We start from the raw sequence: 16,066 nt of genomic DNA on the forward strand, positions 1-16,066 counted from the left end.
TGACGTCACCGGTGCTCGATGTGTTGCGTTTGTTTTGCCGTAAAAGTGATCTATCTGCACGTTGATAAAATTGCATAACCGCCATTCATAAGGCATATGATTATTTTAAGCTGCAGTAAAAAATTAAAAATAAAAATCCGGTTTATATCTTTGATAGTCAACGTAGAAAAGATTTCTGAGCGTCACTTTATTTTAGTAACCGGTCCAATCCAAACCAAAAACTTTCCAAAATACCTACTACTACTAAAGTTGAAATGATTGTTGCACAATTTGCAATGAAACCACATGGTTCTGTTCAATTAAAATGATCATACAGAATTAATACAAACTCAAGTATAAAATTTATTCATTACACGTCAATCTTCATTAAATAAATTATAATCTTTGAATATTTCAAATACCTAATGATAAAATTAACGGAACATCGAACAATATGAAAAATCATGAATCAACTATAGTTGAAAAAAATAAAAATGCTTAATGAATGGTAATGGCTGAATAGGTAAAGCACGAAGAAGGGTAACAACACGTTTACAATATTCTTGGGCACTTGATGTGGGTTTGCAATACCTATCGTTATTATGCAGAGATAATACAGCCGAAGTCTAAAAATAATCAAAAAATCGCAGTACGTATGAGCTTACAACTCGGAAATGGTCGATTGTTCTTCTTAACAATAAAAACAGCCTTTTTTAAAAACGTTTCGCTGATCGGAATCGTTTTTTACCCTCCTTTTCATCAACAATACACGGTATTCGTAAAATATTAAAATAAATATTCGCCATGAAATTAGCAGCTGGTTTATTGCTTGATCGAAGACATTTTAACAACTCGTCGTCGCAGGAGCAATGAGATCTGTAAAAAAAAAAAAAAAAAAAAAAAAATACTTAATACGACTCTCTACATATAAGTCGAGTTATACACTGGGTGAAATTATACAAACAGAGATTTGATATGGCGATTTTGAACACGGGGGGAAAAATTCAATGGGCTCTTTAATTTGTTTATCCAATTGATTTCAAGGATTTAAGACCATTTCAAAAACAATTTACTTTTGTCGTCGTCGTAGGTTAGGACTAGATAGGTGCTTCGTTACACAATGAATTCGTAAATCACGAAAACACCGAGCACGAACTATACATATACGAACCGTTAAACTGAATAAACTGATTTAAATAATAATTGTATAACTCACTTCGTGTACAAGGATTCATTGGTTAAATTGTATCTCGCGCTGTATCCTCTGACTTTAACAGGACATAAATCATGAGCGCGACAACATTTATCCATGGTCACTTCTGATCCTAAATCGAAATACGTTTTAGCAATGTCTCCAGTTCCGCACCATTTTGTACCTGTGAAAACAAAATCATTTCTAGTTCAATGAAACTATATACTATAACTACCTATTTATTGTTTGGCGTTGTGCTCCAGTAGTCAGCGACGCCGGCGACGGTAATTGTCTGGGTCAAGGTTGGATTTCGAGGTGTTAATATGTACGTGAACTTATCCGTGATTTGAAGACCAATAAGTGGATAATTTTTTAGATATAATTCGTTGGAAAAAAATGAATGGGGAGCTATTTTCTTTTCTTGTATCGAGTAATTTTTAAAATTGGTGATTATTTCACTCCGAGAGGTAGCCTATTTAATTTATACTTTTTAGTTGATGTTCTGATCATACCTGGAACAATTCCGCTCAAAATACTCGACTGAGTTGTCTCAGATTCTGGTTGATCCACCGGTGGTTTATGTAAAGTTGCTGCTATTCTTCTATTAATTAAATTTTGATCTAATCTGCCGCATCGCGACATTAACTCCATAATTTCATTAAACGTCACTCTAATTGGTTTACTGATCTGTATGGTTAAATTACGCAAAGCTTCGTGTTGCTGTTCATCATTGCTGTTGAAAAAAAAAAAAACAAAAAAAAACTTAGTAATATATCATTTTAATTAATAAAGCATTAGGTAGGTACACTGCTTCGGTGCATTATTTTAAAAATAATTTAAAGAAAATTTCAGTCAAGTTGATGTTAAGTGTCGACTTCGACTCAACGTTAACACTGGTTTACCTTCGCGATATATTCAAGTTTACTGGAAAATTTACGTTTCGTGTGATGATTACAATCAAGTTAAACGCACGTATTCGAGAATTTTGTAATAACATTTTTGTAACAATCTTTGAATTATTTCAAGTTTTATATTCTGATGCTTTTTCTCCCTCGTGTAATATCAAAGCACATTTTCGAATGACGTGAAACAATTATTGCTCAATCGTAAATTTTTTCACTGGCATTGGTTATTTTTCTTTTAATATTTTTTACTTTTGTTTATTAGTTTATTTATCTGAAGTAGGACTGGAAGTATTAGTGTAAGTGTAAACGACATTAAATTTAATGACTCATTAAGTAAGTACCTACATACATAAAAATGTATTAGATAAACATAATTGTAGGTATAATAGAACCACATTTAAGTGATAGATGCAATTAATATGTTCCTATTGAAATAATTTAGTAGGTACCTAATATGCAAGTATTATTTGATAAAGAAATGATTTATGTTTAGGTTTGATTGTAATATTCAGAGTAGGAATATTTGTTCATTTTTCATCATAAAATTTTTGTTTTCATTTTTTTTTTTTTTTTCTGTTCGAGGGTCCCCAATATAGTGAGACCTATATACTCACACAAGTAATTGTTCCGGTAGCATGAACTAAGTGATTAATTAGACGTAAATTCCCATAGCGGTGTAGGTATACAAAATACAGTTTTTTTTTTTTATTTTTAAAAACAAAAACCTGAAAAGGTACCTATGCGTCACAACACATAATTATTTTCATGCAACATACGCAATTGGTAATATGACTACCGGAATTCACAAAAGTTGAAGAACTCCTATGGTTATCTATGGATCATGGGTCTTGATTCCATGATCGTGAAAAATTTAGTAAAAAAAAAATGTTATAAAAAGAAGCATCAATTTTACGATTAAAACCCATATACAGAAGTCATTTGATTTCGAATTTTGTTTTCAGCTTCAAGTACGATTGTAAGTTTTTGAAATCCTTGTTACTACCGGATACCTACATCGAGTTAATCCCCTCTTCCATGGAAAATAGTTACCCATTCGATAAGATTATTTCGCGCACTAAGCATTATGCATTGTTTTCGCAACTTCTTCATTTCAACCGGATGTAAAACGCTAATAATAGGTACGCTAATGGTCATGAAACGAATTCATGCCTATACATAAAAATTGAATAAAACAACAGTGATACTTATGTAGTAAAATTAGGCGAAAAATTCAAGGAGATTGTTTTCCTTAAACAAATTATTTTGTATTAGAAATTCTTGCGATGTGTTTCCTCGAGTCGAAAAATGAAACGGTATAAGTAAAAGCATCTAATGTTGAGCTATTATTATTAGCATAGGTACCTAATTAAGGTGAAATATTATGGGGTCGAAATTAAAGAATACTTATGAAGCTGTGAGTTCTTGAGGAAAAACTTTATCGCTGTATTCGAGAGATCATCTAGAATAATTGGAGTTACCTGACTTCAAGTACATACAAAAATAGAGGTAAAATGAAACTTGATGAACGCCCATGATTGTTTCATCTCTCTGAAATATGGTGCATGAAAATCTCGAAATAACACTTTAAAACAGACGAGTCAGCAGAGGTTATACATAAATATAGGTGCATGCGGTGGAAGGTTAGTATTCTAGTAGATAGATAGGTTCGGTTCGGGTACAAATTTTTATTTCCATTCGTCATAGATAATATGCCTATGATGAATTCCAAGGAATTTCCGTTAGATTTTGTTGATAAAAAAATTTTATGCGTGTTTAATCTGATACCTGATACTTATATGTAATAGATACCTATGTGTTGTTCAGTTCTTCTACCTGGTGAAATAAAAATGACTCATGCAATGTCCCCAATAATGATTCGGGTTTTATTGTTTTGCAACATCACCAACCTCATGGTTTTTGATAAATAAAAAAAAATTGAAACTAGCTTTTATTCAACCAAAACCAGCCCTTAAAATCAATTTGGTATTTTTCAATTTAACAAATTATTCATTGTTTTCGGATTCAATGCTTCAAGAAGACATTTTACAGTATAATTTTCTTTCCATTCAAATACAATGGACATGTGACAGAGGATGTATTTTTTTGAACTAAGGAGGTAGGTAACTGGTAAACTTATAGGTATTCAACTTGTGACTTGAATACCTATTTATGCACATTTTCAATGGTGGCGTCTGCTTAGTTGCACTGGCAAAGATTATCTGTATTATTCAGTATGTCATGGTCAATCTAGTCACTGGAACTCGTGTTCTAATAATAATGTGAAAATTTTGCCATCCATCGAGTCATCATATCGTTTATGTTCCCACAAGTTACCTACTTGCGGAGTATTTTTTATAGCACTGCTTAATCGCTGATCGTGTTAAGAAGACACTATAGGAACGTAAATACGTATAAAGTACTCGTAGGTACTTATGTTTTACTCATTATTCGACTTGTGAAATACGTATTACTAGATACATATTACATGAGTACCTTTTTCTATTTTTAATTTATTTTTTAATCAAAAAAAATTTCTTTGGGCTAATTTTTTCAAAATAGAATTTCACCGGCAAAGTTTATCCATAGTAGGTACCTACTTTGAAAGATTGGAGGAATTTAATTTTAATAACATATACCAATGATAATCACCTACTTAATACTTATTTACTCAAGAAAAAATAATTTCAACAAATTGAAAAAAAAACAATAATTTTTTCTCAACATTTTTGAATTGTTTTTCAAGTGATTACAAAGACTTTAGAATTTTCAATATTTTTTAGCACTGCCTGTGTCTCAGATTGGCACTCAACACAACAATAACATTTTACCATCGTTTTAGGGCAAATGACCAAATTGAGAATTATTAATGATTTTGGTCAAGCTGCTGACTGCTGACAATTTTCTTGGCTGTGTCTTGTGAAATATATCGTGAGATACTTTATTTTAAATCATTTCATTTCAGGAATAATCTTGACCATGAAGCAACAAGAAAAAAATATTTTCCAACGATGAACATTTTTTGAATAACAGAGAGAAAAATCCAAAACATATCCAAACATGACAACCAGGCCGAATTTGGGATTTTGAAGTGGTTTTTCGAATTCGATTTTTGACGAATTTTTGAACATTCAAGTTTGGTCTAGTCAGTTACCATAAAAAAAAAAGTCCAAAATCAGACAAAATTGAGATAGAAAGCTGAAATATGATTTGTACCCTATTTTTGACCTCCCGAATCGATTGGTGGTAGTTTCGAACAGTTCCAATGTCTCCAACAGAATTTGGTATTTTTTAGTTAGGTAAGTATGAGAAAATTGTTATACCTAAAAGGAGTTAAAATTGAGTTCGCAGCATTTGCATTTAATAGTTTTGATTGTTTTGGGAGCAGATTTTAAAAATCTGTTTCTGCTGGTTCAAATCCAAAAAATTTCTCGGCGATTTTTAATGGAAAAAAATCCACGTTCAAAAGGTGCCGAATAAAGACTAAAGAGTTGAAATTTAAGTCCAAATTGAAGGTGACAGTTTCGAGTTGTTTTTGTGGATTTTTTCAGTTCTCAAAAAAACACAATCAAAAAATTAATCTAAGTATTTTCCAAAAAGACGTTGATTTTTCGATTTTTGACGAATTCAAAAATTTTTAATTGATAATTTTCGGCAATTTATGCCTTTTTTTTCAACGAGTATGAATTTATTGAGTAAACTTGATATAAATTAGTCCTGAAACCAATATCAACCCTCTCCCCCCTCCCAAGGGAACCGAATTTCACCCTATTTTCCAAGTCATACTGAAGTCTCTATCGTGATTTCGATTTTTCCATGATTTTAAAATGTCTCTAGTGGACGTGGAAATTAATTTGAGCAGTTAAAAGTCGAGTTGTGCTTCATCTCGACCTGATTGAAGGGTTTATCCACAATTGGCGCGATTACCAGGTGGACCTTCGAATAAGTATATTTACTTTTTTGAAACAGCATACCTACCTACTTTTTTTTTAATTCAAAAATATCAACAAATTTCTGCACGTTGAAAAATTGAAATTAAAATTTTTGATATTTGCACGAATCGTCGAATTAAAAAAAAACTAATTCTATGCACGAATCCGAATTTCAGCATTTCGAGCCATTCTCTAAAATTTGTGAAAATTAATTTGGATACCAAAAATCGAGTTGTGCCTCATTTTCAATCTGTTTATCGATGCGTTTATCCACATTTTAGACACAATTTCCAATTTAGTTACCAAAATTAACTTCCACGTTTTCTGGTAAAAAAAAAAGAGTACAAATCGTCAAAAACTATTATCAGTTTCAAATTTTTAAAAATTCGCCAAAAATCGAAATACTTATCTATTTGAGTAGGTAGCTGAAATTTGGCTTTGAGGGTTTCAGACCATGCTCTTTCCAAAAGCTGCGATCTCATTTTAAAATTGGAGTTGGGCACCTCCAAATCAAGGTTCCTTTGTTAGATCATAATAGTCCAAGACCTAACGAAATGCTCTAAGGGTAAGATGATTTTTAGGCGCAAAATTTTTTCAAAATTTTCATTTTTTGGGGGGTGGGGCATAAGAGGGGTGTCGAGAAATTCACCAAATATGGCCTTGTGATACATCAAAATGTTTGTTTTTTAGGTCGCAGGATTCGATTATGGCAATACTTTCCACATCACTCGGTCTCCCGACCCGCAGCTGCTGCTTCAAAATTCAGTGAAAGCTCAAAAGTTCACAATTATTCTGAACTTTCAGTCGAGAAAACTGATGACTCAAATTGGTACACAATTATAGCATTTTTTGCGCTGAATCCGAATATGTAGGTCTGCCGACCCTAAAGTGCTGCCAAAGCCCCGCCAGACTGGTTCAAAGGGGGAGTAAATTTGGCAAATTTCATGTTTTTGTGTTTTTGGGCTAATTCCTTGTAAAAAGTTATAAAATTGGAATAAAAATTATTCTCAGTTGAATCTAGGTTTACAAAATCGCGGCAACTGGAATACTTATTGAATGTAATCTTTAATCTAATAAGCTCAAATTGTACGCATGCATATTTTACTATACGTATAGGTATCAGCCCCTCCCCCTCATTACCCTCCAATGTGAAAAATATTACCATAATTGAATTCTACGGCCCAAAAAACATATATTTTGATGTATCACAAGGTCATATTTTTGGTGAATTCATCAATACTCCCCTCATGCCTCACCCTCAAAATTGAAAAATTATGGCGCCTAAAAATCATCTCAGCCCTAGAGCATTTCATTGAACTGCTTGAAAATCATTTTTATACCGATTTTATAGCTTTTTATGCGGATTTAGCCCAAAAAGATAAAATTTGACCCCCCTTTAAACCAGTCTGGCGGGGCTTTGGCAGCACTTTAGGGTCAGCAGACCTAAATAATATTCGGATTCAGCGCGGAAAATGCTATAATTTGGCACCAATTTGAGCCATCAGTTTTCTCCCGGGCCAAAAGTTCAGAAAAATTGTGAACTTTTGAGCTTTCGCTGAGCTTTAAAGCAGTAGTCTGCGGATTGGCAGACCAAGTGCTTTTAAAATAGGGGCATGTATACTAACTTTTGAGACCAGTCCTAGCTTTCAGTTATTTCGGGGCAATCGTCGCAGCAGGTATAGCTCTTCTACATACTATGAAGACCTACAAAGATTGTAAATTTTGAAGTCATGAAAGCTTAATTTCATCTCACCCCTTCAACAGCAAATTTCAAAATATGAAATACCAAAAAATAGTACTTTGAAGCCCTCATCACATAACGTCTTTAAACCCCCACCAATCAATTCATGGGGTTAAAAACAAGGAATAAACCAATTTTCAACTTTCTAAATACCATCAATTTAATCACATTTTTAAATTTTCACGAAAGATGTACCTAGTTTTGGATTTTCAAAAAATATAAACATTGGATCAAAAAAAACAAAAAGCTACCCACCATAAATCATTTCAATAAAAGATGAATCGACTTGACATTTTTATAAAGTAGGTAAGTGTACCTGTACATATGTAAATGGAAACTAAAAAATGAGAAATTTTAGTGTCTACCAAAGAGCCATTTCTGACATTGAGATTGTGTTGCATTTTAATCAAACTTCGCGGTGATGATTTTGAAAGAAAACTTGCTTAATGCATTAAGTAGTACATACCCATTATTTATCAATTCATATGAGATAGGTACGCAGAATAAACAGATATTCAAGTAATTTGAATAATTTTTTAGCATATCTATCTACCGTATGCTGTGTATAGTAGGTCTAGGCAAGTATAAGGTTATTAGTGCATCATTTATCCCAGTTATTGCCTAATCTTCTTGAAATCAATGAAATCTAATTGGTATTATTATTTTATACCTAATCACTACGTATTCAAAACGTGGGTAAATTAACGTATAAATATACCAATATCACTGAAAAGTATCAACAAGAAGCAAAGAATCAAATCTACTCATTTATATATGGACAGGTATCATCTTTAATTATTATTTTTTCATCAAAATATCACGTATAGGTTAAGTACATACATAGGTAGATATTCATCGTACAATTCAATTTACGTTACTTGTAGGCCATTTTTTTTATTTTTATTTTTTTTTCAAATTTACCATTCAAGGATAATAGGTACATTTATCTAACTTCACTGTTCGTTACAATTTAAAGGAATACCTAGCAGAATAGCTGCGTAAGTATTTTATAAAAAAAATAAGCCCAATCGTATCAAATTACAGTAAGTAAAAAAAAAAAAAAAAAATCGAAAATATATTATAATGAAATCAAAATAAATAAAACGAATAACGGAATCAGTATAATATACTCGACTAGAGGATTAATTTTGGTAAATGGTGATCAGATTACAAAAGCTTCGAAATTGGCAAATTATTTTAATAGTTCGTATCCGCCAAGTATTACAAACGTGTCTAGCAGCTTAGAAAAGATCATGATTTCTTCTTCTTACGATTAAAAATAATCATCCGACCAAAAAGCGAGAAATAGTTTCGTTAGGTAATAAATTCGTTCGTCGCTATAGGTAGGTAACTGATACCTACGCATTTAAATTTTCATCAAATTCGCACGTTTTTGTGTGTATGCATAATGCCTGCTCAAGTACGCACTAATTAAGAAAAACATTTTTTTTTTTGCATTTCTCAAACTAGGTAACTACCTACAAAATTGACGTGCAAAGTGGTTAGAATTAGAAACAGTCGCACAAATTACCCAGCTACATACACATTTTAATTAAGCACTCGTGTACCTGCTGCGGTGTCTTATGACTTGTCGTTTAATTCTGATGCATGCAGGTAGGTACCTAGGTATAATTGTTCGTCATAAGACACGCACGCCATATCCGCAGCCAAAACATTATTTTCACGACTAAATAAACAGTCATTTGTATGCGAAAACAAACATTTTTAAAATAATTCTTATTGTCATCACGAAGGCCGGATTATCGCCGATTCAACTCTCGTTCTTTGATTAAATAATGTAAGTACAATAGAAAAATTCTTCAAAAAATAAAACACCCGAAACTATTTTTTTTCTCATTATGCTACCGTAAGAATGGATTTTTTGGAATTCAAAAAAACAAATATCATTTTTTTTAATCGCGCTAAATGTGGTAAAAAATAAAACAATGGATACTTAATTCCTGAACCGATAATATCCGTAAACGTTTTTTTTTTTATTAGACGATTGAAACATTTTCAGTAGCTTAACTGCAAGTGAATAGGTATAGTCAATAGTCATGCTGCCCCGTGCTGCCCAAAACATTACTGATTACCTACAGGAAGGATTTATTCTTACTCTAGCAAGGTTTTTTTTTACAATGCCAAGGCTAGAAGTGTTTATGCGATAAGTTACCTATATTGTATAAGTTTGGTGATAGCCAAAAAAAATATCGAAGTTATTTTTTTCAAATACAACTATAGGTACAGTAAATTGTTCGTACTTACAAGACTTCGATTAGTTCGCAATTCATTAACGTATTGTTTCTCGTAATTTCCACAACAGCTATGGTGAGATCGTGATGATAAACCCTTTGGGTGGCATTGCTGAATAAATGAAATCCGCTGAATCCTTTGTATAGTTCTTTCTCCTGTCTGGCGTTTCCAATTCCAACTCCAACATTTTCATCATCAAGATCATCGAGCTGTCTTCCTTGCGCCGAAATCAGATGTACAGATAGCAAACAGCATAGCGTATTCCAGTAGATCTTCGAACGTGTCATATTCTTGCGGATTTTTTTATCTATGTATCAAACCATAGTGTAAGCTTAAAACGTGTTGTTCGACTTGTAACGCTGTAACGCGGTTTCTACTTTTCAAATACGTCAAACCGTGTGATAAACAGTTCATTAAGAAAAACATCGTAGAGGTAATAGGAAAATAACTTCGAAAAAATTTCATTACAAAAAGCCCATCTGGTGTTTGAAAGTTGGGTGTAAATTATAGGGTATGTAATTATATAATATAATAGAATGATGATTTATGGCATGGCTTAAATTTTGAAATAAATGTACCTTTTAGAAAAGTAAACTGAAAAAATAAAAGCTGCGTGGTGTGACGTTTCGAGAACTTGGCTTTCTTTTTGAATTTATTGAGCTATGTAGGGTATAGTAGGTTAAGCACATACGTATTTTAAAAAAAAGTGAAACCAGTAGAAAATAAAATACCTTCTCGTTCGTTACTCGTTTTTTTTTTTTTTTTTTTTTACATAAAAGTAGTTTTGCTGTACCTATGTAGGTACTTTAAACAGAAACATCATGCTTTGTAATGTGCGGGTTTCATTCAAAACATCATATTATTCCTCGTATAGGTAGGTATGTATTTTTTAATAGAGTACCTATCAAATAGATTTTATGCATCCTGCCTGCCTCCTTCCTTCATTGAGAAGTGAAATAATGAAAACCAACCAGCTTATACACAGTGAAATCAAATGAAACTGACGAAGAATCCAAAAACCGATGATCAGCGTTGGAATTTGATCGTTGCAAATTAATTGAAGTCAAATAGAACGTAATTTTGAATAAATTCTTTACTTTTAATTTTGAATGAAAAAAAAAAAAAAAAAAAAAAACAAGATTTAGGTAGGTACATTTTTTTAGTCTATTTTTTCGATTTTTTTGATTATTAGATTTTTACATTTTTCAGCTACTTATACCCCTTGATTATATATTACTTCGTAATGAAAAAGTGAAGATTATATTATGTTAGGATCCAATCAGATCTAGTTAAATCAAACTTCGGATTTTATATGAGATCCGATTTAAGGTAAGTACCTAAATCCAATCGAATGTAATAGTCGGGGATATTTCTAGCCCTTGTACTCAAAAAAAAGTGGCCCTACTTACAAAATGGCGGCCATTTTGATTGACAGGCCAGCCGAAATCGCAGATTGTGCGTTCCAACATAGAACTTGCTCAACATTTTTCAAACTGTACAAAGGTAGATCGAAAGATCAAGCAAAAATTTATCACCTGTCAAAATTTCAAGTGCTAAAGTGCGTTTTTTGATTTTTGGTGAATTTTTGAAAATCAAATTTAGGCCAAAAATGAGGGAAAAAATACAAATTTTACCAAATTGACCAAGAAAGCTGAAATTTGAGATACACCATATTTCCGACATGCCAAATCGATTGGAAACTGTTTCAAACCGTTTTGAGCAGTTCTGGAGTCTCCAGCAGATTTTTGAAACTCGAAATTCCCACAAAATTTCACCAAAATGGAGTTGGATATCCGAAATTTATTCTGCAAACTAATTTCAATACGCTACGAAGCCAACTGCAGGAGAATTTCAAGTCGTTTTGGAGCATCCAGCGATTTTTTGAAACTTCCTGGAGCCTCCAGTAGATTTTTGAAACTTTAAATTTCCTAAAGATTTCATCAAACGGAGATGGAAAGTCAAAATTCATTCTGCAAACTAACTTTAATACGCTACGAAGTCGTCTGGTGGTGGATTTCAAGTCGTTTTGGAGCCTCCAGCGACTTTTTGAGAGGTCGTATGGTGTTTTTTGAAAAATTGAAATTTCCAAGAAGTAGCTGAAAGCTTCAAAACCATTTGAAACCACCATGTAGTCGACTTCATATCGTATTGAAATTAGTGTGCGAAGTAAATTTCAGCTTGCCAACTCCATTTGGTAAAATGTTGCGGGAATTTCAAGTCTCATAAATCTACTGGAGGCTCCAGTAATTTTCAAAAAGTCGCTTGAGGCTCCAAAATGATTTGAACCCATCTGAAGTCGTCTTCAAAGGGTGTTAAAATTGGAGTGTAGAGTAAATTTTAGCTTTTCATCTCCATTTGCTGAAATTTTGTGAAAATTTAAAGTTTCAAAAATCTGATGGAGACTCCAGGAATTTTCAAAAAGTCACTGGATGCTCCAAAACGACTTGAAATCCCCCTGCAGTTGACTTCGTAGCGTATTGAAATTAGTTTGCAGAATAAATTTCAGCTTTCTAACTGCATTTTGGTGAAATTTTGTGGGAATTTCGAGTTTCAAAAATCTGCTGGAGGCTCCAGAACTGCTCAAAACGGTTTGAAACAGTTTCCAATCGATCTGGGATGTCAAAAATAGGGTGTATCCCAAATTGCAGCTTTCTTGGTCCATTTGGTGAAATTTTGATTTTTTCCCTCGTTTTTTGGCCTAAATTTGTTTTTCAAAAATTCACCAAAAGTCGAAAAACGCACTTTAGCACTTGAAATTTTGACAGGTGATAAATTTTTGCTTCATCTTTCGATCTACCTTTGTACAGTATGAAAAATTTTGTGCAAGTCCTATTTTGGAACGCACAATCTGCAATTTCGGCTTGACCTGTCAATCAAAATGGCAGCCATTTTGTAAGTAGAGCCACGGGGGTTGCAATTTATCCTTAAGTGGGCTCCCGACCGACTATAATCAAATTCGATTTTATAAAAGAAAAAAAATTGTACGATTTAAAACATTAAACAGATTAAAATTGAATTGGATCTACTGGAATTTGTTCGGTTGGTGAATTTTTTAAAAAAATAGTCGGATCCCATTGAATTAAAACTTTTGTCCACAATTCAGTATGTTTTGTTTTGTTTTTTCAGATAATATAAAAATGAGTTTGAGAATCTAAAATCAACTGAGATTACATTATATAACTTATCTAGCTCCAAAAGAAAAAAAAGAATGTTCACGAAATTGAGTGAAATTTAGCAAAAATTTCTTGGAAAATTGTTAAAAACTTGTTGAATTGACATTTTTAAAAAATTAAAATCGAGTGAAATTTAAAAAAAAATTTTCCTCGTCAAAAATGGAAAATTATCGAAAATTAATCAATCTTTATCAAAATTGAGTGAAAATATAATCAAAACTACGTAAGTTTCATAAAAAATATTCAACTGAAATAGATATGCACCAGTTGTGAAATGTAGGTGCCTAAAACAATATTATAGAATCAGTAAGATTGGGCAAAAATTGCTCGAAAAATGTGCAGGTGAAAATAATATATCACGACAATAATTGAAAACTTCTAAAAAGTTGATGTAACATCGTACAAAACTTGAAAAAAATTCATAAAAAAGCACAAATAAAAGATCAAAAAAATTCTGAAAATTACAAAAAATTGATTCAATATAATCAAAATAATTAATAATATGAATCTTTGCAAAAATTACCCAAAAATTGATAAAGCGTTTGGTAATTGAGCGAAATTTAGCTAAAATTGCTTAAATTTGAATTACCTATTAAAACTTATATTGTTATTACTCTTATTGTTTAATCGGTTCAACGCACGTGGCACTATTTACGATTACAGCTTACAAAATTGCATATCTAAAACGACATGGAAAACCTTAGAGCATGTACATGCTCTTGTAAGTGGAAAAAAATACCTAATTTAGCAAAAACTTGATAAAATGATTCGTAACCTGCAGAAAATCTTGTAAAAATCACGTAAATTTAAAAATAAATTTTAGAATAAATAGCCATGAATTGTTATAAATTATAACATTTTGTATGTACCTATTTTTTATATACCTATAAAAGATTGCAGGGAAATTATTACAGGAATTTCATGGGAATTTCATGCAAATGCCAAGTTCGTGTAAAATTATGAAATTCCAGAAAAACTTTGCAAAACTGCCTGAAATATTTTTTTTTTTAAAACAACAACAAAAACTATAAATTACAAAAATTTGACAAAATGTTACCATAATTATAATTTTGCAAAAATTTTCATACGTAAATTATACCAAAATCCACTAAAATCATTCTAAAAATTATCGAAACCTGATAAAAACTTTGATAAATATGACCCAAATTTTTCAAAAATTTAAGAAAACATCTCCTATTTCATCGTCAATGTGATTTTGATAAAATGGCAAAAAAAAGAACAACCAAAAAATGATGAAAATAAGCAATAGTATTCGCAAGATGAATAAAAAGGATTGAACATGATCCCGAATGATTAATAATTATTCCATTATGAGTATTTTATAAATGTTCAATGCATAATCTTGATGGTGCAATGTTCGATGCAGCATTACTCAAACATCATGAAGTGAAACTTTTGAGTTATATTTTTGAAAGAATCTTACGTAGCAGTACCTAGCTGAACTGACTAAAAAAAAAAAAATAATAACAGGTAGGTAAATGAGAAAGATAACTGCTGCATCCCTTTCAATCTTATGCATATTACCTACATGAAATTTTTGAAACCCCACTTTTATGTACTTAACCCCTCTGTGCCTGTTGAAAAAGGTACACAAACTGTCTTCTTATACACACATGTCTTCGATCTATAACAACCATATCGCGGGAGAATCGACAAACCATGAAATTCGATTGAAATCAATTAATTTTTACGATGATACGACAATGCACATTACTCGTACCTACTCATCTACTTCTAAACATGATTTCACTTCTACAAAAAAGGAAAAGTTCTTTCACAATAATTAATTTTTTGTATTCGAGCATCGAGATGAGTGACAGTGACGCTGTATACCTACTACTAACGTAATGCAATTTAGAAGATCCTTAAACGAAGCATAAATTTTATCCACCACTGATCTATTCCACTCCATACCGAACCACTCTTCGTATATATATTTCTCATTAATAAACGGATGAAAATTTCACAAAAATAAACGTAGGTATAAAATTTGACGTAATTTTTTTCTCCACCTTACGTACCTATCGCCGTACATATATGTAGAATAGGAAAACAAGTCACGTTATCGAATACACATCGATCATTTTTTCAGAAAATTGTGCGAAATTTTCCAACGGATAGGTAACGTCGCGCACAACACAATAACGAACAAATCGAATCAAAAACAAACGCATTAAAGCCACACGAACGGAACGTGTTTGTTGTCGAAACGTCGTCGTCGCGTCGCTCACATTGAGAATACCTAACTTTTAGTAGCCAGAAAGTAGAATGAAAGTAGACTGAATGGGGGGAATGAACTGCTCCGGACCGGTTTCTTTACCCTTTCTTTTAACATAATTAATATTTGCGAGTACTCGATCGATCAAGCCGACAATGCAGAATTATAATATTTAGCAATTTATTACGAAAAGTAACCATTAAACCGATTCGTGGTGCGATTGGAAAAATATGTTAGTGTGTAATCGTCAACGTCGAATGGAAATTTCATAAAAAATAATGAATCCTCAAAGTTGTTTCAATGTTCCATAAGAAGTAGGATCGTTCGAGTTTCATGAATGAAACTTTTTAGGTGTATTAATTAAAATTACATCAACACGCGATCGAAGTTTTGAACGATGAATGAGGATAAGGTATTTTTTTTTCTTCGTTCGGATAAAATCAAAACTGTTTTTTTTTCAAAAATTATTTTTAATTTTTTTAAAAATAATGCCACACGTCTTAGATTGGCACATGTTTGATCGTGAATATGATTCTAAAATTTTCCAAACATAATAATCATACATTTTTGCACTTTGCATAGTTTCTAGAAGGTCAAGGTAAACTTCCGTAAATAAGTATTTCAAAAAAAAAAAAAAAAAATAGTCGCAGCAATA

At 31.9% G+C, this 16,066-nt stretch overlaps 1 protein-coding gene across 1 annotated transcript; it reads right to left on the reverse strand.

Moving 5' to 3' along the window:
• Positions 1-318: 318 nt before the first annotated feature.
• LOC135850134 (group 3 secretory phospholipase A2-like) lies at positions 319-15,448 on the reverse strand. Its single transcript, XM_065370890.1, has 5 exons — positions 15,215-15,448; positions 10,012-10,306; positions 1,684-1,904; positions 1,196-1,355; positions 319-855 (listed from the first exon to the last, which is right to left on the reverse strand). The coding sequence occupies exons 2-5, from the start codon at positions 10,284-10,286 to the stop codon at positions 693-695; spliced, it is 819 nt and encodes a 272-aa protein (XP_065226962.1). The 5' UTR covers positions 10,287-10,306; positions 15,215-15,448; the 3' UTR covers positions 319-692.
• Positions 15,449-16,066: the final 618 nt, after the last annotated feature.

This window comes from Planococcus citri, chromosome 1 (assembly GCF_950023065.1).
Source record: "Planococcus citri chromosome 1, ihPlaCitr1.1, whole genome shotgun sequence".
In the NCBI taxonomy this organism is placed as follows: domain Eukaryota; kingdom Metazoa; phylum Arthropoda; class Insecta; order Hemiptera; family Pseudococcidae; genus Planococcus; species Planococcus citri.

Bases quoted from the DNA above. Each gene is read 5' to 3' on its own strand.
- LOC135850134 (XM_065370890.1), bottom strand. From the start codon at position 10,286: ATGACACGTTCGAAGATCTACTGGAATACGCTATGCTGTTTGCTATCT. The intron at 1,905-10,011 runs GTAAGTACGAAC...TTTTTTCAACAG, and splicing joins TGCGAACTAATCGAAGTCTT to CAATGATGAACAGCAACACG. The intron at 1,356-1,683 runs GTATGATCAGAA...TTGTTTTCACAG, and splicing joins TTTGAGCGGAATTGTTCCAG to GTACAAAATGGTGCGGAACT.